General features: G+C 35.3%; 1 protein-coding gene across 2 annotated transcripts in view; it reads left to right on the top strand.

The window, feature by feature from the left end:
• The first annotated feature begins 705 nt into the window (after nt 1-705).
• LOC149580007 (uncharacterized) overlaps nt 706-25,538 on the top strand; it is a 36,282-nt gene continuing 11,449 nt past the window's right edge. For both annotated transcript variants that reach the window (XM_089788362.1, XM_089788352.1), the window contains exons 1-16: nt 706-1,213; nt 8,936-9,006; nt 10,025-10,103; nt 15,334-15,416; nt 15,513-15,564; nt 15,851-15,918; nt 16,258-16,324; nt 16,417-16,496; nt 16,606-16,670; nt 16,785-16,847; nt 16,930-17,101; nt 17,225-17,335; nt 17,505-18,248; nt 18,346-18,390; nt 18,517-18,720; nt 18,974-19,219. In XM_089788362.1, the coding sequence (XP_089644488.1) occupies nt 970-1,213; nt 8,936-9,006; nt 10,025-10,103; nt 15,334-15,416; nt 15,513-15,564; nt 15,851-15,918; nt 16,258-16,324; nt 16,417-16,496; nt 16,606-16,670; nt 16,785-16,847; nt 16,930-17,101; nt 17,225-17,335; nt 17,505-18,248; nt 18,346-18,390; nt 18,517-18,720; nt 18,974-19,219 (2,394 nt within the window). In that variant the 5' untranslated portion in view covers nt 706-969. The remainder of the gene's footprint in view (nt 1,214-8,935; nt 9,007-10,024; nt 10,104-15,333; nt 15,417-15,512; nt 15,565-15,850; nt 15,919-16,257; nt 16,325-16,416; nt 16,497-16,605; nt 16,671-16,784; nt 16,848-16,929; nt 17,102-17,224; nt 17,336-17,504; nt 18,249-18,345; nt 18,391-18,516; nt 18,721-18,973; nt 19,220-25,538) is intronic.

The raw sequence follows: 25,538 nt of genomic DNA, 5'->3' as shown, positions 1-25,538 counted from the left end.
GAACTTATGCATTACATGAAGTTTTAGGAAAAAGTTATATCAAATAGTCAAAAACAAACATCAATGTAAAACTAATAATAAATATATTTAAAATAAGAAATTAAAAATATTTAATAGATTGTGATATTTAATATTGATAAGGTGGAAGATAAAATGATTGAAAAAATAAAATCTTATCAACTTGTTACAAATGTGGAAAAGATGAAGTTGTTAGAAAATATTTGTACTTTTTATTGAAAAAAATTAATTTTCTCCCCCACCAAAAATAGTATGAACCAATAAAATAAAATAGATAAAAAATGTGATTTATAAAATAATAAAAAATTAGAAAAAGATTTAAACATTTGAAATATCATCTAATCTTTTAAATTCTTTAATTTGATTGATTAATGTTAATATCATATTTGCATTGAGATGAATGCATGAGTATTTCTGCCCTGGCACGAAATAAAAATTGATTGTGACCTCAACTGAAAACATTAATAGAGAGGACTAACAGAGACAAAAACACTCTAAAACGTATGTACACTATGTAGTATGGAGGGGTACCATCGTAGGAAAACATATGTAGTAGCGATGAATACCAATCATTAAAAGCTAAGCATTTTCAAGCGAATTATCGCATAACCGGGGCACTTTTCCCAATATGTATTCGCCGACAAACTTAAAATCTACATAAATGAACAACATCGTATTCTCATCGCGTATAAGCGTTTTTTAATATAATTTCTTTTTATTTACCAGTGTAATGAAGCCAGGGAAACTTTGTAGACAAGGATAAGAAGCAGTGCCGGGCCTTGAACGCCATCCAATAGCCACTCTTCAGCCCGCTCTAACGTTTCAACCCATCTTTGAATCATCAAATTTGGCGGCCATTTGCTGCAGATTTTTGATACTAGGGTTTTAAGGGTTTGAGAAAAAATTGATCTCGGGGCTTCAAGAAAAACCGAGCTAACAGGTGGCAGGGTTATGGAGGCTCCTGCCCACACGATTAGCAATAATGGCAGGTTTCCCGTTGGCCAGAGCCCTATGAGGCTGCAACAACCTGGTCCTGCTGCAATGCAGAACAATGGTAATAATTTTATTAATTACAAGCAGTTTGGGGGTGGAGGACGTGGTGGGCCAATGGCGCCGAGGCATGGTTATGGTGCCCATGGTATAGGGCAGAAAAGGGACAGTAGCGGCTTCAGTGTTGGACACCGAGGTTCTCAAGGTATGTTAATTAGGGTTGGACGTCATCAGTTTTTTGTTGGATTTTATTTAGTTATTTGCAAATTTGAAATTGTTGTGCTGTTTGGTCGAACAAATTAATACGTTGATTTCCTCAGCTAGGTTCGTTTCCCTTTGGAACAACAATGCTTTTACCTTGACACTGTACTTGTTGTTTTCGGTAAAATTTTACTTCTATACGACGTCTAGCTGAGCTTGATGATTGCGGCACACTGCAACCAGCGAGTTGGATTAAAAGACTTTATGCCTATACTTATTTTTTTTGGTTCCTTAATCCTTTGGGTATTTGGTTGGGCATTTGGAAGTTTGAATTACAAAAATGTTTCGTAAGATAAGTTGTTGATCTCTTAAGCCTTTTTTCAGTCCACGTCAACTAACGACGCTTCAACCTTGTATTGCCTTCATATGATTTGGTAATTTATTCACCCTCACACTAGATGCCACAACCGAGGGTTATTGGTGCAGCGCTTCTATCAATTTCAAACACGAAAATTGCCCTTTGGGTTAGTTAGTTGGCTTATGTTACCCCATCCAGTCGGATCTTGAAGCTTTGTCGATTTTGATAACTGTCGTATCGATTCCTGTGTGAGTTGGAATGCTGCATCCAGTGAGCTGGACAAAATTCAACACTTCATCACATAATTTTTCTCAGGTGTGTATATTGGGTGGTGGTATCAAGGTCCGATGTCTAACCTCCATAGCATATTTCATAATGATTTATTGGGTTACCTGCTGCTTAGATGCAAGCTGAGTGGTATCTCACTTGTCAAAGTTGTCCTGTTAGGGGTGAAGAAATGACATTTCACTCGATTCTAATACTTTGTCAGTTGTGGGATTCTCATTCAAAAACCCATTTTCTTTTACTGCATGACCTCAATGCATACAACTATTTATCATTTCTTGACTTTTAATGGTCACGGTTTTAATCTATATAATAACTTCTACGTAGTTGGAAGGGGATGCGGGTGCTGAAAGTATAGGTCTATATTGTGTGTAGATGGATATTTGACAGGGCTGTGCTTTGAAATTCAGTTATTATTATATTTTTTATTATATGGAAAATAGACAATGGAAAATAAAGTATATATTATTATTTATACACAAAAGGTTAAAGCTACAAATGCCCTTAGTCAAGGAATGATGCACACACATTTCTATTAGGATTCTGTTGAAACATAACATGTGTTTCTTCTGCCATAAAAATAGGTCTATGACTCTTTGATAATGCCTGAAATTACAGATGCATTATAAGCTAACATACGATGAGTATATTGAAAGAATTGAATTTGCAAATGATCAAGGTTTTGAATTCAATCTCTGAGATGTCTGACAACAGGTATTTAGCTGAAGTATGTTAGCTACATGGATTTTTTCCTTGCAAACTTAGAAGTAGGTTAGGGTTATCATGACCGAGCTATGTTAGTCTCCCTGACAAAGCTTAATTGATGAAGTGTTATTATTTTTATGACTAGTCTGTTTCTGTACCATGTGGAATTATAACCATATTAGGTTTTTCCATTAGAGCTAAGAGTATGCTTTTATTATCGTGCTTCACTACTTGTTTGGGTCAGATAGTGGAGACTGCAGGAGTGGATCCTATTATGAATATCTTTCAAGAGGCGATAATAAACAGGGGGGAATTTATAAAATCAACACAGTTCAAATCATGATAGGAGGAAGCAGTAATATCTAGACTCTAAACATCAGTTCATTTGGTGGCTGAGACAGATGATATATCCACGGTCTTCAAAATGTTAGGTTTTGATTCATTATGAATCTCTTAAAGATGTGAGAATTAAAGATATTTGAATTTATTAAAATCAATATTATACAAATTATATCATAAGGATGCTGTAATTTCTAAATATCAGTTTATTTGGTGGCTGGGACAATGTAAGGTTTGTGGCCCCAAAGATCCCCGTGGATCATGGAAATGCATGTGCCTTTGGGTAGATTCAAATTCAAACTTAAATGATTGAATTTAATTGCTCATCCAACAAGTGAAACCCACCTCTGCTTTTAGCAATTCTACACCATGAATCCAATCTTCAACATTTATCCTGGTAAGCATAGTTCAGGAATCTGTCATGATAATATTGATCACAGAATATAAGGAGCTATTTCACCACTTAAGATAAAAAATAAGGTTTCCAACTGTCCTGATTCAGCATTTTTTATGCACTCAGCTGCAGGATCTTACAAGTCTGTTTCAGATTTTATAGATAGATTCCAGGTTTGTCTTCATGACTGAAACTATTCAAATTCTCTTTAAAGTACCATGGACACCCATTTGATTCCGTCACTAGGTTTGTTGACAAGGCTTTTCTTTACCATCTTTTCATGGCTGTAGTCTAAGTCACAAGGTTCCGTTTTTGGTAAATAAAAATTTAGAACAAGTATTTCAGCTGATAAAAATTGAGGAAAAAATGGTGACTAAGTTTGAGGAATATAAATTTGTTTTTAAATTTTATATATATAAAAAAATAGGCTGTATAAATTGTACAATTGGTGATATTGAGGAAGACAGGTTGAACAATTTATGATCATATTGTGTAATCATGAAAAAAAATAAAAATAAAACTAGGAACATTGATATTATGATTTATCATATCTGTAATTATAATATATTATATGTGAGTCGTGATCAATCTCCTCCAAAAAGCCAACTAAGCTTAAAATGTGAAAAGGAGGTAAAATCACTAAGCAACATGTTTAAGAGAAATGGAACTTGATAGAGTTGAAATTTGGTTTTTAGAGGCATTTTAGAGTTTTCAATGCAAATTTTTTTGCATGCTAAAAGGTTTCTTTAAATAAAAAAATTGTTTTGTGTGCTCACAAGTTGTTGGTGCTTGGGAACGCCTGAGAGCATCAAGGGAGTGTTCTGGACACCTTGTATTTGTAAACTCATGGGGAACTCAAGGCATTTGGAGTGCTACTTAGATGCTCTTGGGCACTTCTGTGGGCATACTTAGGCCTAGATGCTCTTGGAGTGGGCACGAGAAACAAATATAGGGAACTTGGTAACACATATCAAAATATTAGGATTCAAAGCTCATTGACAGTCCTAGGATTCATTTCTCTAGAAGTTGACGAAACTACAACATCCTTAGGTTTGATCGAGCCCCTTCAATGATAGTTTTCTCTTTCTAGAGAGTTTACAATATGCTTTACATGCTTTGGTATGCATGCCAGGGGAACATAGTAGTAGTTAAGATGCATTCTGTTAGTGAGTTTATACTTTTGCCAATCTATTTTTTGGTAGAAGTGGATTTGTTTGCTTTTGATTCCAAAGCAGATTGCCATTTCAAATCAAGCAGAAATTAAATCCCTTATAGTCACGACACATCACTTATTTGGCACATTGCTCATTTTTAATTTTTTAAAATTGTATGAACAACTCAATTGAACAGTATAATGTTATCACTCGTGTTCCTCACTTCTTTTTATTGCATTATTAATGATATTTTTATGTTTATTTACCATGTCTTGATATTATTGATTGGTTTTCGTCTAAGTTACCGGTTCAAGTTTGGTTCTAAGTTTAAAGTTCAAGAACTGTTTCACATGTTTGTCAAAATTTTGGAAAGGGGTTTGGGTTCATTTGGGTTTGTTAGTACAAAAGCATGTAAAGAATATATATATACATATTTATGAAGCATGAGTTAAAATTGGAATGTAGTACAACAACATAAACACATTCAAACCACGAAAACACCATAAGCTTGTAATCATAGTGATCATACCATCATATAGTTCAAGTAACAATTTCAACATCAAAGATTCAAAACATTAAAAATAAATCATAGCATCAAGTTCAAGTATCATTGTTTGACGTTTATTGTTCAACTAATAGAACAAAAATCTATTAATATTCTGAGTTCTTCAATCTTCATCTTCTACACCTTCTTCTTTTTCTTCTTCTTCATCATTTTTGTCTCCAACATTAGTTGACTTGGCAATAGAGCTAAGGCCAATGGGATCAACAACAACAAAAATAATGGTATTGGCATCAAATTCTTTAAAATCATCTAGTGTAAGTTGAGGAGTGCGGATCCAAGTCTACAATCTCTGCACTTGCATCCCACTTCTTTGTGTCCCCTTCTTTGTATTCTTTACTCTTGTGTGAAAGGAGCCACAAGTTGTAGTGTACAAATAATAGGTTCGTTGTTTTTTTTGATTGCAACCTATTTTGCTTTACCAAGTGGATTAAAGAATAGGTGCTCCAATTTCTTTTTGATGCAGAAGAACTCACAACCTATGATGACAGCACACGGTAAACAATTAAAAAAGAATTATTACAATCTTATGAAAATTTATAAATTACTTTCTAGTCATGATTCTTTTGAAGATAAAGTGAGCTATTTTTTTCGATTAAAACTTGTGATTTAACTTTGATTGGAAGGGGGCTGCATTGTTTGAAATCTTTGGCCATGGAAGTACCACCAACTATGAGCATCCTTCCCAAACCGATGACGAAGAGCATCATTACTTAGATCTCTAGTATTCACAAACTCTATGAACTCATCTATGATTATATCTCTCATATCATCATTGGGAAAGTCTTCTAAATGCTACCTGGTACCTATTAGACACTTCTATATCTCTATAGGGTGGCAACCTTCCTGATAGATCACAATATTGAGAGCTATAGTTGTTGGGCGTCAAGGCATAGGCAAGCAAATGTAGTGGAGTGGTCATTTTGTTCCATCTTTCAACAATAATTGCTTGCAATCGTTTGAACGTCTCTTGTGGATCTTGCTCCTTATCATTTATAATTTGCTTGATCCTCTCAAGCATTGAGTCTATGCCATCATAGATCTCTCCAAGCCAAGGCACCATCCATGTTAGTGTACCTAAGCATGCTCATAATGGGCTCGATGAACTTGAAGGAGATAATCCACACATTCCCACCAAGAGTCATCCAATACACTTTTCTTTACTTTGTTTGCCCTATTAGTGTTCTTTTGCTTCCATACACCCCAATTGTGGCTGATTACCATACCTTGTAGAGCCCCTATCACTTGCACAAGTCGTCTCAAGATGATTATAGTTAATGCGAAACAAGTCTAAGTAACTTGTGACATAAATTGGAGCAAAAAACAACTATTAGATACATATTTTAGAAAAACATATACATTGCATAAGCAAAATATGAAAAATAAAAAATTGTCAAATATTAAAAATTAAATTACTAACTTGAGTTCAAGTTCAGTTACCTTTAGTAGCTTCGATTTTGAGTAGGTTTTGAAAAGGGATCAAGTGATGTGGTGGTTTGTGACAAACATTTGGATGTCCTAAACCTCTTCATACATTGTTTTGATCCACTCAATTTGGTTCCCAATCCTTTGTAGCATAAGATTGAGTGAATGGGCCGCACAAGGTGTCCAAAAAATATGATGATATCACTCTTGAACCAACAAACCAGCAGCTCTACAATTCTTTGCATTGTTCGTTATGACTTGGACATCGTGTCTAGCACCTACTTGTTCAATGGCCTCAACTAGGATATCAGCAATAAATGACCCATCTTTTACTTGGCCCTCACAATCCATTGCTTTCAGAAACATTGCTTCAGGGGACGCCACAAGGACATTGATCAAGGGACGGTTTATGGAATCCTTCCACCCATTTGAAACAATTGTCACCGCTATCTCAACTCACGAGTCCTTTAGGGGCTTCAATCGATCTTCAATCAAAAAAACCTCTTGATCCAACAAGGTGGTGTGTACTTTTTCAAATCCAGGGCCACAATACTCGCGTGGAATTTCATTGGCAACCCTCAACATGTCCTTCCAAAATGTAGAGCGAACAACATTAAAGGATAGCCAATACAAGCATCTTCCCTCCTTAATATAAGCAATTTCTTGACTCTGACTTTGAAAAGTAGTTTTTAGTGGTCCCTTTCTTTTGTGTGTAGCAGGTAAAGATTTAGTATCCGTGTCTGTTGTGGTACTAAAAAAGGGATGGTCTTGTACCATAACATTTGGGGGAGTTGCATTCCCTTTGCTTTTCAATATATTAACACTATTTCATTTGGTATAGGGGCACCTTTTTTGCGAGGGCATTTCTTGACTCCTTTCCAGTGTATCTACACAAATAACCTAGCACATGTTAATAAGAACTAATTCTTTCTACACCACAACCTCAACATCTCCAACGAAATGCACCACCACCTAGAACGGATTTTATAATATCGACATACTTCCACATAGGAGAATCAAAGTGGGGTTCTATTTTTTGTTCGGTATTGCCTACCGATGAAGGGGTAGATGCCATTGCGGTTCCTTTACTATGGCAAGAAATTAGATACGGGTTCATCTTATAATTTATATGCAAGAAAATGAAAAATTGTGAAAGAAATGGAAAGATCTTATGAATAATGAAAGAGAAATGGACAAATAAAAAAACTAGAACAAAAGCAAAAGCAAATTGAACAAGAACTTACCTTTTCCAGCCATTGTAAGCTTGCAAAGGAGCACAAACACTTGAAGATCACCCTCAAATCAATCTTCGAATTCCTTCATGCGCAGCCGAACTCTTACTCAACCACCTATTTGCTCTTGCTTGAGACAAAATAACCTGTTTGGAAATAAAAAATGACAATTAGAGGCCACCAAAAGCATTTCATAACAACCTTTTAGGGTTGTGGACACCAAAAACTTATTAAATTTTGCAAACAAAAACAAAATACTTCATTGTTGTCTGCAGGGCCCAGAAATGTTGTCTTTCAAATGTGGTTTGAACTTGGTTCGATGCTTAACGCAGTGGTCTGTCTCGGTTTTCCTGGACCAGACATTGAACCAGAGCCAAATTTCGAACTGGTTCGAACTTCTGCTAGTCCGGGGGCTGCAGGGACAAACCATGGTAACTCAGGTTTTCGTTTTCCATTCTTTTTCTCTAAGTTGCTAAATCAGGAATGAGAATGGCTACAGGTATGTGGGTATGAAATGCCAGCACAGCAGGTTTTTTTGGTGGGGGTGGGTCATGTTTTTGGTATATTTAACACACACATACACACATATTGATACATACACAAATATGCAGCTAAAAAAATAGAAATAAGTTTAGAATGTCATATACCAATACATATGCCAAACAAAACCATTACAAATGTTGAAACAAATTCTAATTTAAATTTAGGTTTCAGTATCAAAAAGATCAAGCTAGAATCTCATGATAGATAAGTTCAAAGTTTGCTAATCAGCAGTGTGTAAGTCTTAAAACTATCTAAAAGATTAAACCAGAATAAGCATTTCAGCATTTAAAAACACAAATCCTAGATATGTACCCACAGGAGATTCATTTCAGAATCTGATTCCAGAATGTTTCATGCCCAGAATTGCCTGATAAGTATGGCAATTCAACAACTTAGCTCTTCCTTGGTTTTGTATTAATTAACACCTGAAAAAGGGGCCGTTATTTCATATATTTTATAATATACATGTAGCATACAAACCCTTGAGAGGATTGAATATTGTTTTTATAATTCACATTCTAATTGTCCCTCTTTTGTGTATTTCAGACTGAAACAAATAGCATAGTTTTGTTTTTCTGCCTCTAGCCTTCATGAAAACTATATGTCTTTCTGATGCACTTGACATGGTCTGGAGTATTCTAATTGCCTCTTGCTTTCATGAAAACTATGTGTCTTTCTGATGCACTTGACATGGTCTGGAGTATTCTAATTTGTCTTTCATGGTTGCAGCTTCCGCTGAAGGTGGTGCCTTTGTGAAACTATTTGTTGGACATCTACCCAGAACTGCCACAGAGGATGATGTAAGTAGTTTTTTCCCCTAAACAATGTTAGGTTCTGTCAACATGTTATTGATCATTTAAAGTTAACTCAGACTCATGTATTGTACTCGGTTCTACTGGATTCTTATCTCCTTCTATATTATACATACTGGATATTACTTAGGTATCTCATAGTCCCGAATATGTCATGTATATCATATCTGGAGGTATCCATATATGATCTTATTTTTGGACTGTATCTGATATACCTAGATGTGGCACCATACCTTTTGGTTCTGTATCTGGTTTAGGGTTATGGAGAAACTGTGACAAAATTACAAAAAAAGTAAAAACAGTTAAAAATAATTGTTCTCACCCCCAACACACAGACCACACATATGTGAATGAATAAATCACTGAAGACACAATTATCAGACACCATATTTGTTTTTATGTTAAATGTCTTTAGATTTATAAATAGTGTTATGTAAAACAAGAACAAATTGCAGAAAACGATTAGAAATAAATTGCAGAAAATGATTGAAAAAAATTTGCTTTTTCACACACATGCATGTGAATGATGAAAACTTAAAAAGATGAAAACAAATATACATGTAAAAATATCTTTTATTATTATGTAACATGTTCAATGCCTTCAGATGCATAAATAATTGAACAAATGGGTATTTTCTTAATTGCCATATGTAATCATATACACATGCAAATTTGCCCTATCTGTATCTGATACTGTGTACTTGAGTGTTAACAATACAAACACAAAGTGCATGTTTCTTTTCTGGCTTCTTCTGAAATTTATTGAGATTTGCTCATCTACTATCTCGTTTATAGTGGTTATGAATTTGTTTTCGTGCCATGTTTACATGTGTGTTTTATCTCATTTAATGTGCAATTTAATTAAAGAAGTGCACCAAAAATCAAACTACTTGCAACTATTCAGGTTTACTGTTTAATATTGGGACTTGTCTTTTATGTTCATCTGCTTTAAGTTTTATTGTCTTCCAGAACAAATGAATTAATTTTGAAATGCTCTTATGGTCAGATACGTCAATTATTTGCACAACATGGGAATGTTCTTGAAGTTTCTATGGTTAGAGATCAAAGAGTTGGCCAGCAACACGGTGTGTGCTTTGTAATTATTTAATAAACTAGCTTCATTTACATGTTTTACACTTTGCAGCAATGGCGTATCTAGTGACTAGTGCCATTTTGTTTCAGTTTAGGAAGTTTGTATTTCTTTATTATTCATTTAGCTGGAAGATGCCTCATCTTTTCCTGTAGGCTCATTGACTTACTGTACTAAGTAGACATGTACCAGTTGGGGTACACATCCAAAAATAGCTGCTTGTAAAATGATACATATAAATGTTCTACACCTTAAAATGTAATGCATGTGTGATCTGAATGTGGCCGTCAATGCTTCAACATAAATTTCAAATCTTATGTGTGTGTCTGTGACATTCAGAGTCCAGACACCTTTTAAAAAATGAAATTTATTCAAATTATATGCAGAAGGTGTAATGTAAGTCTTGGAAGGCTGAGGACATGATATGGGAGTTTCTTAATGGTGTTGTGGACGTCATAGACTGGTCTTTGACATATAATCTTAATAGGTGTAGAAGTAAGGCACAATTTTCAAAGGAGTGGGTGCCTTTTAATATGAGGTTTTGCCCGTTTTGGATATAAACAATGCAAATGCATGACAAAGATATTCGTTGACCTATATTTTTAAATCATTTGGAAGGGCACATACTTCTTGAAAGCATTCCCCATCAAAATTTGGTTCCATCTTTACTTTGGGGCTTTCATGTCACTTTCTGACCCTTTCCGAGTAAATGTAGTTCTGAATCATATGTTTTAGCTTCCGAATATTTATTTATGTAAGTGATCTGAGCTTTAGTTTAGGATCTAACCACTCACATACTTTTGGAGCTACTGTACTGTCCTGATTGTCTGTTTAAAATTATAGGAAAATTAAAGCAACAACGCCGATTATGCATAAAGTGACCCATATAAGTCCAATGTGATGTCCTTTTGGAGCAAATTTGGGAGAGGAAATGAACTCCCCTTTAACAAAAAAAGAACACAATTAAGAAGACATCCTGAATCAACTGTGCTTTCCCTCAACTGCCATTAGATAATGGAGTTAAGATTGAAGTTTTTAAAACAAATTCCAATTGTGTTCCAGTAACATTTTTTTTTGATTTGGAACTAGCAAGCTGTGCAAAATAAGCCTTTTATTTTTGCCAAACACCACCCACTCCACTTAGGTGGGGTATTTTGAATTTTGAAATCATTGAAGTAAAACTAATAGCATTCTTTGTTTTATTAAATGTGAAATTTCTTAATGCTTTCTTCTAGTTCCCATTCTGTTTTCATTTCACCATACACTGAAATCCTTGAAGACTAGGACTGTGTTGCTTTTCTAAAGTTTCTGAACCTCTTCATATTGATGCTATTGGGCAATTAAATTGCAATAAGGTCTCACTAGTTTCTGATACCTCTTCATATTGATGCTATTGGGTAATTAAATTGTGATAAGGTCTCACTAGTGATATGCTCTGCAACTTTGTATATACTGATTGAGTCTGTGCATCTCATAGTTATGATAGGACAGAATAACACAGTATCTCACGAACTGCATTTTGGGAAGGTTTTTGTCTTGCATGACTTTCAAAGATACACAGGCAGCTAGAATTTCAAAGGTCAAGTTTATTCAACTAAAATTCCCATTCTGAAATCTTAATGCTTTCTTCTAGTTCCCATTCGGTTGTCATTTCATCATACACTGAAATCCTTGAAGACTAGGACTGTGTTGCTTTTCTAAAGTTTCTGATACCTCTTCATATTGATGCTATTGGGTAGTTCAATTGCAATAAGGTCTCACTAGTTTCTGATACTTCTTCATATTGATGCTATTGGGTAATTAAATTGCGATAAGGTCTCACTAGTGATATGCTCTGCAACTTTGTAGATACTGATTGAGTCTGTGCATCTCATAGTTATGATAGGACAAAATAACTCAGTATCTCACAAATTGCATTTTGGGAAAGTTGTTGTCCTGCATAACTTTCAAAGATACACAGGCAGCTGTAATTTCAAAGGTAAAGTTTATTCAACTAAATATGAAGCAAGGTGAAGTCAACAAATTGGAATTTAGAACATAAACGATATCCTGCACAAATATGGGGATTTAAGGTCTGCATTGAGGATTAGCATTTCCAGTTTAAAATGACTTCTGATTTTGGTGTTTGGTCTTGATTTTATAAAATTTAGCTAACCACTTACTCATTCTACAGTTGGGTCTGCAGTGGCCCTAAAAATGCCAAAAAAGTTATGAGGGTGCATATTTAAAATTTGAAATGAGAACAAAAGGGCATGCGAAATGTTCCAAGTATTGAACATAATTTCATCCTTGACCTTGTTGCACTTTCCTATCATTTATTTGAAGTCTATAATACCTATGGATCTTGTTTGAATAGGGGAACAAATGAGTTTTGTTAACAGAATCAGATGGTAAACTAGAAAGGATGTTCGATGTTTGTTAATACATTGGAGTAGTGGGCATAATACAAATACAAGAAGTTTAGACTAATCCAGAGTTTTTGGGTGCTTCTCCTCCCCAGTCTGGATACGCATTTCTGCATATCTGACGCCTGATATATAAACATATAAAAATATAAAAATCAAAATATTGATATGAATATATATTGTAAAAAATTATGTTTTGTACCATTAGATATATAAACATTTGAATATATGGCTAGTTCTTTAATAGATTTTTTAAGCCATATCTCTATCAGGGGGATCTTGTATTTGTCCCATCATCCTTGCAACTCTGTATGAGTCTCAATGAACATATACAAGAACGTATAGTACTAAGGTCTTTGCATTCTCTAAATTTTTATACAAACTATTTCCGATTTCCAAGATGATGATGCATGAAGGCAAATAAATGCCTTTTGTGGGTGAGGGCAATCTGACATTCTGTTGATATAATAATTTGAATTGTTATCTGCACTCTGATTCTTCAAGACATGGATGATATCTGAAATTGAAATTATGTTGAAAATCAGTAGCACTAATTAATTGATTATAAGTATCTGTTTTACGGTAAAGGTTGTATCAATTTTATGTACATATTTCTTGGAGTTTAAAAAAAATAAAAATAAAAAGATATGGTCATCTTGCTGAAAATTTGGAAATTCTGAATTTCTTAAAGTGGACATTTAAATAAGATTCTGAATGTGCTGTCAATTCTAGTTGAAAAACTTGATTATTCCAAGTGGAGCCTTTATTGGTGGATCTTTGCAATTTTTTATTGTTGTTACCGTTGAGGACTGGAAGGTGGAAGATCTTTAAGTAGAGTAGAGCAAAACTAATTCTATTTATTGTGATTTAGCTGGTTGTTTGACCCTAGCAAGGGATAGTGTATAATGAGATGAATCTTATTTCTTGGAAAATGGATGTGTTATTTTGGAATTCTATTGGCAATACGACAGACAAAGTTGCAATGGATGGAGTAATCAGTTATGTCATTCCTGATGTTTATGGAAAGCTCTGCAACTTGACAGTTGCAATTTTTATTTCCATGTAATAACATGAAAAATGTGACTGGCATGTATTCTATGCTGTATGGAAATAACGGGCAATAATCTGCATGGTCATGTATGGATCATTTATTTTTACCGGATATGATTGAGGGGGTCTAAGCTCACTCAAATGATGTAACAGATAAAAAGCTCGGCAAAGATCCTCAAAAGGTGTCTCTGAAGAGATGGTTGGATTGTTGAGAAGGGGCCAGGTAGGGCACCTTTTATGCCTAGACATAAAGCTCTTTTGGAGTGAGTCATAGTGTAGAGTCTTCATTGGTATAGAGTCTTCATTGGTCCCAATGTGTGTTGGCAGATGCTTCATTACAGCTTTATCTACGCTCATTGTGATGGATGCTTTACTGTATTCACATATATTAATGGTAGTCACACATGGCCATAATGTATTTTTTAATGAATACATGCGATATCATCAAATGTTTTTGAACATCTTAATAAGTATAAATTTGTAACATAGGTCCAGTGATTCTTATTCTCGAGAGACATTGAGAATCTTCATCAAGATGCGTCTTCATATGGAAGTTACTTGATGTCTTTTTCAGATGAGTTGCCTGCCTGATTTAAATTTGGAAGATATGATATGGCTTACGTATAAATGTGTTTAACAGTCTTCCAATATGAGAATGTGCGTTATTCTTTTTTGAGTTGCAAGTTAAAGATCTTGATACAAACTTTTCTAAAAGCAAAAGGATCTAGTGGATTGTCAGGTGTTATTTTATTGCCAAGATGATTTCCCAACATTGTACTGAAGTCATGTTCAATTATCACATGATTGTGGTTATTTTATTTACTTGGTTTTTTAGAATAGGGGTGACTCTCAGGAGAAATTGAGGTGGAAATATTCATCAGCATAAATGAATTTGTGAGAACTAAACTCTCTTTTTATGTTTGTGTCCTCCAAAAAGGTGGGCTGAGTCAGTGCCTCAACCTGCAAAACTTGGAAGAAAAAGCAACAGTAGTTTTACTAGACAGGGAACATAAACAATTTTAGGGTTCACTAATATTTTCTGTTTTAAGGTTGTGTGTATTAATTTAAAGAAGACTAAAACGTCTAGACTAATATACTCTCAAGAATGGTCATGAACTTGGTTGCAAAACTGAACTAGATTTTGCCAAGACCAAGCACTAAACAAGAATACTAGTGGAATAATGCCTTGCCTGTCTGATTTTAAAATTGATCCAAAATATGGATGACAAAGCAAATTCTGATCATATATCATCTGAAAAAATTCTTTATCATCTAAAGGGAACGAGTGGGAACCATAGGGTGCTTCTGGAGAATGAGCACCAATACTGTAAGCATAGTTGCCACTATTTATGCCCGCTTGAGAACCAGTGTCACCATTGATGCATCTTTTTCCATGATTTTCACCAAATCTTTCCTTATTTTGATAGCACCGTTTCACAAGCTAGTCTTTTCCAAAATCCAGCCTATGGTTGCTTAGTGGTAAATTTGTACTGTAATAGGATTTCTGAATGGAGCAAAGCATATGTTAGGAATTTTTATAACTATTATTATCAAGCTAGTCTTTTCCAAAATCCAGCCTACGGTTGCTTAGTGGTAAATTTGTACTGTAATAGGATTTCTGAATGGAGCAAAGCATCTGTTAGGAATTTTTGTAACTATTATTATCAGTGTTTCATATTACTATTGTTCAATCAACATCATCTGTATGTTAAATGAAAGTTTTTCTTGTAATTTGACAAGTATCTGTGTAAAATATTGAATTTTCAACAGGCTGTTGTTTTATTAAGTATGCCTCTATTTTAGAGGCAGAGAGAGCCATCAGTGCTTTTCACAATCGGCACACATTACCTGGGGTGAGTTTGTAGTTTTGAACAACTTTCTTTTCAAAGGGCACTCTTTAATAGGTATACGTTTAATTAACATTGCTGCTAAATGCTGTGTTTCTGAAGGGTACAAGTCCTTTACAAGTCAGATTTTCTGATAGCGAGCGGGAGCAAATTGGTAATCTCTTCCTGTCTGTGATTTGCAAGCCTTTCGTAGAACACAAGTTTATATACAGATTCTATATAGTGTTTTATCTTTTTTGCTCCACTAGTAGAGTCTTGTTTGATTCTTACAGCATTTGTAACACATATATTTCTTTTTTTTGTTATAAAGTCAATCACTTTGTTGACATCCATAAATTCTCTATTCAAAATACACATCTTTAATTTGGTGTAGTGGTCTAAAATATCTGAAAGGTATGGGCATTGCTTTTGCTGACTCTAAATGTATGCGTCTTTGTTAGGTACAATGGAGCATAAATTGTTTGTTGGGTCATTAAATAAACTTGCACTGGAAAAGGATATTGAGGAGGTGATTATTTTGTGAAACTTGTATTTTAATATAAACAGCAGTGATTAGTGTTTCATCTTAGATGATTAGATTTTATTTGGAACTTGCAAGTCTTCTACCATATTCATCATGTTTTCTTTCCCTTTTACTATCAATAAATGTATGGGGTGGGTAAGTTGAAATATTCTGGTTCCTTTTCCGATCCTTGAGGCGTGTATGGTACTGGTAATCTTTATAAAGGCTTTCACAAGTTTTGAATGCATTGGTCAATGAGCATTGTGGATAATTGAAGTTTTAAAATATTGGGCAGGGTAGTTTAGTTTTGATACTTACAGAATCCTTTTTTTTTTTAACTGATAGATCTTTGCCGAGTTTGGTCCTGTCGATGACATATATATCATGAAAGATGAACAGAAGCAGAGCAAAGGTGGGGCAATTTTTACTGTTTTTAATAGTTTGATTCATAAAAATGTTTCATGGTTGATATTGGCTTTGTTAACCGTTAAATTATCTGTGTAGGATGTGCATTTGTTAAATATCCATCTAGAGAAATGGCGGCAGCAGCTATTAACAAATTACACGGAGCTTTCACAATGAAGGTAAACATTGTGTTTTCAATTGCTACTTTTTCCTTCAGTGGGTGCTTATATTTGATATATATCACAAATGTAAACTCCATCTTAACCTTATGCAAACGTATTGTTTTAGGGATGCAATCAACCTTTGACTGTACGGTTTGCAGAGCCTAAAAGACCCAAAGTTGGAGATGCAAGGTGCAGACTTCTATTTATCCTGTCACCTAAAACATGTTACATCAATATGTTTCTTGAAATACTAGTGTATTCCCAATTTATTTCAGGTGTTAATTTTCTTGTCCTATTATCTAGAAATGGCCCCATGTTTGGAGGACCAGGCTTTGGTGCTGAACAGCAGAGGCCATTTGGATCCAGGTAAGCCATCAGTAATATAATGTGTTTGAGTTGGAGGCTTCAAATAGTGTATTTAGTAGAATGATTTGTGCTGCTCATGTAGGCCTACTGTGAGTGGTGGGGGTCACACAGGAGGACGGGGTGCACCTGGAAACTGGCGGCCCATGGGTGTAGCAAATATGAGAATACCATCCCCACAAGTTGGATCACATCCATATGGCAGGCCATCAACTCCCAGTGGAAGATCAGGACCTGTAGGAGGACATTCGCCATCGGTAAGGCCATTCAAGTACCAATTTGTAGATTATATCTTTTATATAAACATTTTGGAGTTCTCAGTAAATTTTTTAAGGAGAGTTTTATCATTGTTTAATACAGACATCAAGTGTGATTTACAGGTTGGATCTATCAGTGGCCCCCAGATTTCGGTAAATGGTCCTGGGGAAGGGCCTCTTCATGTGTCTGCTCCAGGAGGCTCTGCAAGGCTGACTACCCCTTCTCCGCAGCAGGTACTTTTTAATATATTATTACCTTTTTATTTGTATCGACCAGTTGTATGATACACTTTAATTTGACAAGTTCTGACAAGGATTTGCATATTTTGTTTGCCTGTACAAAAGTTTTGGATAGTATTTTGCTTATGACAATTAGTGATGTGTTGGATGTTGTCCTTAACAGGGCTATAATTCATCTTCTTTGCAGCATCAGACTCAAGTTCAAGGTTGGTTACCACCAGTACAACAAACACACCAAATGCAGCAACAGTTGCAACCACCATTCCAAAATCAACATCAATCTGCGCAATCTCATTCACAATTGCAAACATCACAGCAATCATTGAATTTGCAACAATATGGTCAACATTTGCAATCCTCTCAACTGCATAGCCAACAACCAACACAATCTCAATTACAAATGCAGGCCCAGGCATCTTTACAACAATATGGTCAACAGGTCCAACAACACTCACAACCACATGCCCAACAACCCACACAATTTCATTCACAATTGCAGGCCCAGCAGTCTTTGCAACAGTATGGTCAACAGTTGCAATCTTCGCAGCAACATGTTCAACAAACCCCATTTGGTCATGCACCAGCTTCACAACCACCTCCATCTACATATGGGCAGTTGCCTATTTCTCAGTCTCAAATACAGCCAAATGTTGCTTCCTCTCTTCAGCAGATTCCTCCTAGCATGCCGTTATCTAACATACATTCCCAAACTCAGCAACTATCACAACAGCAGCCCTCTAGTCAGCTATTACAACAGCAGGTGCCTGCTGTGCAGAACAATGTTCAACCCCAACAACATCTTTCATTTCAACAGCAGCTCCAGTCACCTCTGGTACCAGCACCTTTAGCTCAGGCCACAACTCAATCGCAGCAGCAACCACTCTTGCTTCGCCCTCAGCAACAGCAGGTGCAGGATAAACATTCTTAATAAATGTAATGACTCAACCTAGTTGAGTGAATGTGAAATGTCTTAAGAATACTTATTCACGATTTTCATTTTTCAGGGTTATTATCAAGTGGCTCCAACACAACAAGCTGGACTGCAACAAGTCAGTAATGCATCTATGACTTAGTTGGATGAAATGATATTCTAACTCTCTTTCTTTCTTTAAGTTGATTTATTTAGGACTGTTAATGTGATATAATATTAACGATGTTATATGTTGTTGACAAAGCCATGGACATTCTCAGCACAGCCACAAGGAATGGCAACAACTAGCTCTGCCAGCACACTTTCAATGTCCACTGAAACCAAGACTACTGCAGCTGTTGCACCAGTTAGTGCTCCCAGTTCTACACCACTGTCTTGTGTCTGGACAGAGCATACTTCTCCAGAAGGATACAAGTATTATTATAATAGCGTGACAGGTGAAAGTAAGGTATTAAGTGACATTCTTATATCGAATCTTGTTAGCATCACTTGAATTTTGTGTTTATTGTTAGACATTCCGATTATGCAACTAGCTCAGCAGAGGCCACTCTTTTCAGTTTATTTGCTATCATTTGAAAAAAAATGAAAAAAAATGATACAGTTTCTTAGGGTTGCTAATTTTAATGTCATCTCGCAACCAGTAGTCATGCTTCAGTTACCTGTAATTCATTTTCTTATGACATTTTTATTTTGATTGGCAGTGGGAGAAGCCGGAGGAGCTGACAAAATTTGAGCAACAAAAGCAATTGCCGCAGCCTCAGCCTCAGCCACAACTACAGCAGCCTCATCAACAGCAGCAGCCTCAATTGCTGCAGCCCCAACAACAACAGCAGCCTCAGATGCAGCAGTCCAATGCACAACAGCAACCACCACTTCAGCAGACCCAGCAACAACATCAGCCTCAACTACAGCAACCTCAGCAACTTGTTCAACCTTCATTATCAACTGTGAGTTTCCTTTTTATATGATGTTCCACGTGGACCATATTAATAGAAGATAACAGTAATTTGTTCTATATGAAAGCCATTGAGAATTTTGATATGACTTTTTACTTGGACCCTTGTTTTAACCAACAAAATAAAGCAACTAATTTTTTGATGATTTATAAAACCACTTTAGCCTCTCTGACATGGAATCTTAGAAGTGGTCACCTCCAAATAATGTGGGTGGAATCAATTGTCCAATTTTTAAAGATAATTTATTTTAACAATAGAAATATAATTTATGCCTATGGAACACTTTGCATGCCTATTTATGTTCGTTGATGTGGCTTCAAGGAATTTTTTTTTCTTTTTATTTCTTTTGCCATGCTAGAGGTACATAAAATTTCTCAACACTACTTTTTATGATTTAATAATTGATAGTGTTGTTCAAAGTTTCTGCAATAGGGGGAGACATGAATAAGTATTCGCAATGGCAAAACTTTTCCCAAATATTGGGAACTGCAGGAAGGGTACCATGCAAATGCACATATAACCATGATTTACTCAATGCACAAAATAAAAAAATTAAATAAGAAATACAAATTAGAGAACATGACAACACAGCTGATAATTAATGACTATTGAACTTTGCAAATCAATGTTACTGTTTGGATATCATGGTAGTTGTAGAGCAGAATCTGTTACAGATAAGCTGAAAAACACCAATAAGAATCTACAAGACTACAATTGATCAGAATAAGGATATTCATAGCTGGTTTTCATTTGAGTAACAAGTTGAATAACTTGTCATTATGTTCGATCAGATAATTTGGAAACTTCTTGCCACTAGAACTGTTGGGAAAATACTATTATTGCTCTTGTAGATTTTAAGTTTGTTTCCCTTTAGAAATTAGATAAAGCTATTTGGGTATTAATAATATAGGTCATAGATGTACTACAGCAGAGTGTTCACCAAGTTGCAAAAACTGGCTACGTTCTCTGACCGGGTGAGTTTTTTATGACTTTTACGGGCACCAAAATTTTGCTAAATTTGTGGCAAAAGCTCGCTAAGTTTTTGCCAAAAGCTAATGACACTTAAAGGGAAAAAATGGCCCAAATAAAATTCATTTCTCATTTCTTCACTTGTATTTTGTTGGGAGGGGTAATAGTCTTCCAAACACTTGTAAACTGATTTCGATTGATTTGAAGTGGATATGAGTTGGTTTTTAAAGAGGATGACATCAATGATTTGGAGAGGCAGGCTATGGAGGAGGGGGTGGATTTAGTTTCACACTGGATGACATTGAGTTGAATGAGGAGTCATTGCTAGTGCCAGGGGAAGCTAGAGGCAGAGCTACATCTAGAATGAAGGATGAGCAACAGACTGAGTCAGACATATCGAGCAAAGAGGCACAGTCATGCCCAGTGCAGACTTCTAGAACTACACCTTCTAGTTATACCTTCTAGTTTTACATAAAATATTTACTATTTTGTCTCCAGCCATCAGTATTCCTCATAAGAATGCATTTTTGTACCCATTTTGTGTTTAAATATATTTACTCTAAGCATGTGTCTTTTATGTTCTCATTTATTAACTCATTGGATGCATCTTCTCATTGAATTTTGGAAAAAAATGCATTTCTAATTAAAGTCGAGCAATTTTTTGAGTTCTTGGGTTTTTTTGCTGAGTTTTTGCCCAAAAACTGCCGAGTCTCCACCCCTTTTTTCAGGCCTTGCTGAGTTTTTCACTTTTACAAGTTTTCTAACTATTATAAAGGTATTGTAAACTCGTTTGAGATTATGGATGGCAAGTTTGAAAAACACTTTTAGAGGGGCATAAATTTAATTTTTGCTACCAAATAGGTTGGTGTGTGTTGAAGTGTGCTTGTCAATTTCTACCAGATTCCTGCAGTCATCTAGTTCTCCAAACTGATCCCTGTGAACTCTAATTCAAATGAATCTAGGGTATACATTTTCTTGAAGGCATTCGTAAGACCTTTCCTTATCTTTTGGTTGACAATGGAGGAAATTTACTAAGTCTATCTGCACTCAGATATCCCAAGGCTAGGAAGATATATTCTATGATTGTAAGATATGATGTTTTTCAGATATGAGCAGAAATACCTATCATTGTGTCCTTCATTCTCTTGCGTTGCTCTGTCTTTTATACTTTCCATCTATTCTGTTCTCGTGTCATAAAAATAAGTTGCAATGGCTCTTGTAATTCAAGCATCCTTTGTAATAGAATATATTAGGAAGTGCATTGGATCTCTAATGGTTTGAAGCAATGCCAACGAGGTGTGGTTGTTGCAAATGAATGTTCACACCTTTCTTGTATCTGCTATGACTGGTTTGATCCACTTATTTTCGATATTACCGAGTGCTTTGTTAATACGAAGCACATACAAGTGTCTAGAGATTGTCCATTGAATCAATCTAGTTGCTGCCTTGCAAAATGTTTGTTGCATTAATCATTCGCATTATATTCACTGCATGAAACTCATAATGTCGATGAGTAGGCAGAGTCTAATGTATGTCCCCTCATCCATGATTATGGTGCAAACAATTATAATCCATTTTGCTATTGGAATGAAAATTTTCCAACAGTGTACCTTAATCTAGTATTGTTATGATCCAAATAACCAGTGCTGTTTAAATACATTGGTGATAAGCTCCTTGTTTAATAAGAAGATTGGGTAAAAATGGAAAGGAATACTTGAATAAAGAATCCAATTATTACCACATCTACATCATATTCCCTGCAAATTGAACTTATTTTCAATTAAGTTCGATGATCTTGTACCTATGACTCTGATTTCCTTTTCGATTCCCCTATACATAGCCTAAATGTGAGATATGTTGATAGCTTACCTAAACCGTGTAGTGTTGATGTAGTTATGGACAGAAGGTGCAATGAACCATTATCCAAAAATACTTCAATTTACATAGAGAAATTCCAATGAAACAATGAATCAACAAAAGGGACTTACCCAATTTACATAGGGGAACTCTAATTAAGTAATGAAACAACTGAAGGGACTTTTATTAACTCTCAGTCATAAATGTGTTGCATTCTGCTGCAATGGAATCCAACACCCTAGGCCCTAGTTGTTGTTTAGGAGTATGCAACTTACTCAAATTTTATTGATATTATAACACAATGATCAAACTTGAATCAACTTCATTTCTTTCAAATGATTGTGTTCACTCAGTCAGCCTCAAGGTGGCTGTTGAACACAGTACTTGATCCCTGTTTCCAAAAGTTGCTTTGTTTCTGTCGTGCCTGTGTCAGTTTATTTGAGTTCCAGGACAGTGACAAGCTATGCTTCTCTTTTGCAGAATGTTTGCAATATCATCATACATCTATTCTAGTTTATGAAGTTGATTCAGAAGTGATTGCAGTATGTTTCTAAGGATTGTTTCTCAGGCTCTGTGTTTACACTGCAACCTGTTGTCTATTGTCTTATACCTCAGTAATGTTTTATGGCATATAGTTTGAACTAAGGATGAATGTGAGATTCCAGAATCATAGAAAGCTAAGCACCAGAGAACAAAAAGTAGAAGTGAGAGAGTGCTTACTATGCTTGTTGGCCAGCTTTGTTGATGTTTCAAATTTATTTGCTAGAGGATTGTAATGTGTGCCAGCCAGAGGTAGCATGCTGATGTTCATTGGGGCCAGTAGAGTTGATGGCAGGTAATGCATAGTGTCTCCTGTCTTCTGTCATTTCCCCACATACATAAGAAATCATTTGATGTAAGGGGAATCATCATAAAAAATGAATAAAGAAAATGCTTTAAGATAACAATCTTCTAGAATAAAAGATAACTGAATTGCACTTAAGGGTCAAGAGTTGTGACTTTCAGAAGGGCAAAATAATGGATAGGCACGACTCCTCCATATGAGGAAATGTAAAAGGGGCGAGCATTCATCTGAAATGGGCATCCAAAAAGGATCAAACAAATAAAAAAGAAGCAAGTGTATGTTCTGTAATAAAAAATGAATTATCAGAACTGCAGGGCTGAATTAAATAAGAAGTGCAGATCTGATTGTGAAAGGTTGTGTCCCTTTCAAAGAGCAGAAATAGTAAAGAGTGCACTTGAAGGGTGCTAATGGTGAAAGGTTGTCTCTAGTCAAAGGGCATTTATGATGAAAAGGTGCAACCACTCCCTCAAATTGAGTGATATAAAGGGAAGTATCAGTAGGGAATGGAATGGGAAATATATATCTCTTCTTTTAATCCTCAAGGTTCAATATTTAACACTAAGAGAATAAGAATCAATCAGAATTAGAGATATGTATATGAATATAAGCAGCATATCAGACTGCTACGAGGCATACACCAGACTTATGTTCTGTTATTATGCATAATGATTTGGCCAACTAGGATTCGTGTTTCATTTGTTAGGAAGTAGAATATTACATCGCTATTGTTATATATATATACATGTCCTTAATCACTCTCTATAGGCAGAGGTGGAGCAGATCCTCATGAGGTGGGTGAGTCCCAAGATGGGTAAGGACATGTATTAGCAATGCCTCGAGGGAAAAGTCCCGAGATGGGTATGGACATACATTCCCAATACTCTGAGGGAGCCTGTTTGTAGATTCGGAAAACCCCATCCTCCTTAGGGTTGAATATTTGGGGAGAAGCAAGGAATTGGGGCTCAAGCATGTTAATTGTCAAAAGTATTATGAAATATCCATTGTTTTCTTGATTTGATTTGATTTAAATGCAGAGTGATGTATGTCATTGGGAATTGGTAGTTTCTTAATAGAGAGGACATTACAAAGACCAAGTAAGCTGCCATTTCCAATTGAGATCAGAACCCTCAAGGGTAAATCAAGTAAGGGTCATTACATATCTTGTATCCCTAATGTGTTTTAGGCCCATAGGAATGTAATTATCATTCTCATACACACCTAGTTGATCTAGGTTTATTGCTACTGTATCTATCAAGTATATGCGAAAAGTGTGCGAGTATGTGGGTGATGATAATGTGAGTTGCATCACAATCAGTGTGAAGTTTCATTTGAAGATCTTATGCACTGTAATACTTATTTCTTATATTTTATTGGAGATTGGCGTCTACCATATTGGGTTGGTGCCCACAACCTAGGATTAGAGGACTAGTGTCAGCTACATGTTGGTGAAATGTAATGAGAGATTGGTGTCTCTAGTAGGTCGGTGCCTACATCTTATTGTAATTTCCTTATCATATTTTTCCTTTCCTTGTGAGATTGGATTTGATCAATAGATCCAAGCTATTCTCACTATGGTTTTACCCTTTGTGTTTTCATATAAACTTGGTGTTTAATTGTGTGGATGTGTGCATGTGTTTTTTTTTGACAAGTAGCTATTAATGATGTGTGGATTTGAGAATAGTTGTTGTGCTTGAAGAAGTTATAAATGGTAAACAATGCTCAATGAAGTTTAAACAGGCATATTATCGAATCAAGTTTAAAGGTGATTTGTACATTTCAATAATAATGATTCTGATAATTTCAATAAATATCAATTTGTGATGCATCCTAGATTTGTGGATGTCACATGGCTATGCATTCTTAGGCACACTTGTATGAAACATTAGAATAAATATTTAATGCAGATCTCACATTGGAAACATATTTTTAATATGGGGAGATTTTAGTACCAAAATTTTAATATAAGGGTTATGGTTTAGTGAGCTCATGATTTATTTAATATCACTTAGTGGTTTGGCGCAAAGGCTGCGTTATAAAAACAAGCATATGACTAGTTGTTGAGTTTGGTTTGTGAAACCTTTAGTTTGTTGGATAAGGTTGGATTGTGCACATTGTGTTGGTTCTATATATAGAAGTGTCGATTGGCATGCATGTTTACAATGTTCTCATTTGCTTTTTCTTATGTGTGTTCCTATGTCATGACCAAAGCTGCTACAAGCTTTGAACAATAAAATTGCATGTTGTGTTGTTTTGTTATGCTTGATAATGGAGGGAAATTTCTATATGCTATTGTGATGATTGTAATCTCTTGAAATCTAGAATATGGCTTTTGATGTGTAAATGTAGAACATGTGTCACATTTTCAGTGTGGAATATGCAAGTAGGGTGACATGTTTGGTTTTGTAGTAATTGTTTGATAATTGCTATAATTTAAATGAAACGTTGCAAACAAAATGCATGTTGATGTAAAATATTTCTTACATGTTGGGATCCTCTTACATCATGTGTACCAAAAAAAAATGTTGTGACAAGTGCAACACCAAAAGCATAGTATGGTGTAGAGGGTTGTACATCCGAGAAAGGAAAGCTCAAAGGAGTTATGCCAATCGGTGCTAATGATGTATTGCTAGGTTGTGTGAA

Source organism: Cupressus sempervirens, chromosome 1, assembly GCF_028749045.1.
Source record: "Cupressus sempervirens isolate cs-2001-9-10 chromosome 1, ASM2874904v1, whole genome shotgun sequence".
NCBI classification, from domain to species: Eukaryota; Viridiplantae; Streptophyta; class Pinopsida; order Cupressales; family Cupressaceae; genus Cupressus; species Cupressus sempervirens.
Note: the sequence above shows the minus strand (reverse complement) of the source record. Positions and strands in the feature narration are given on the sequence as shown.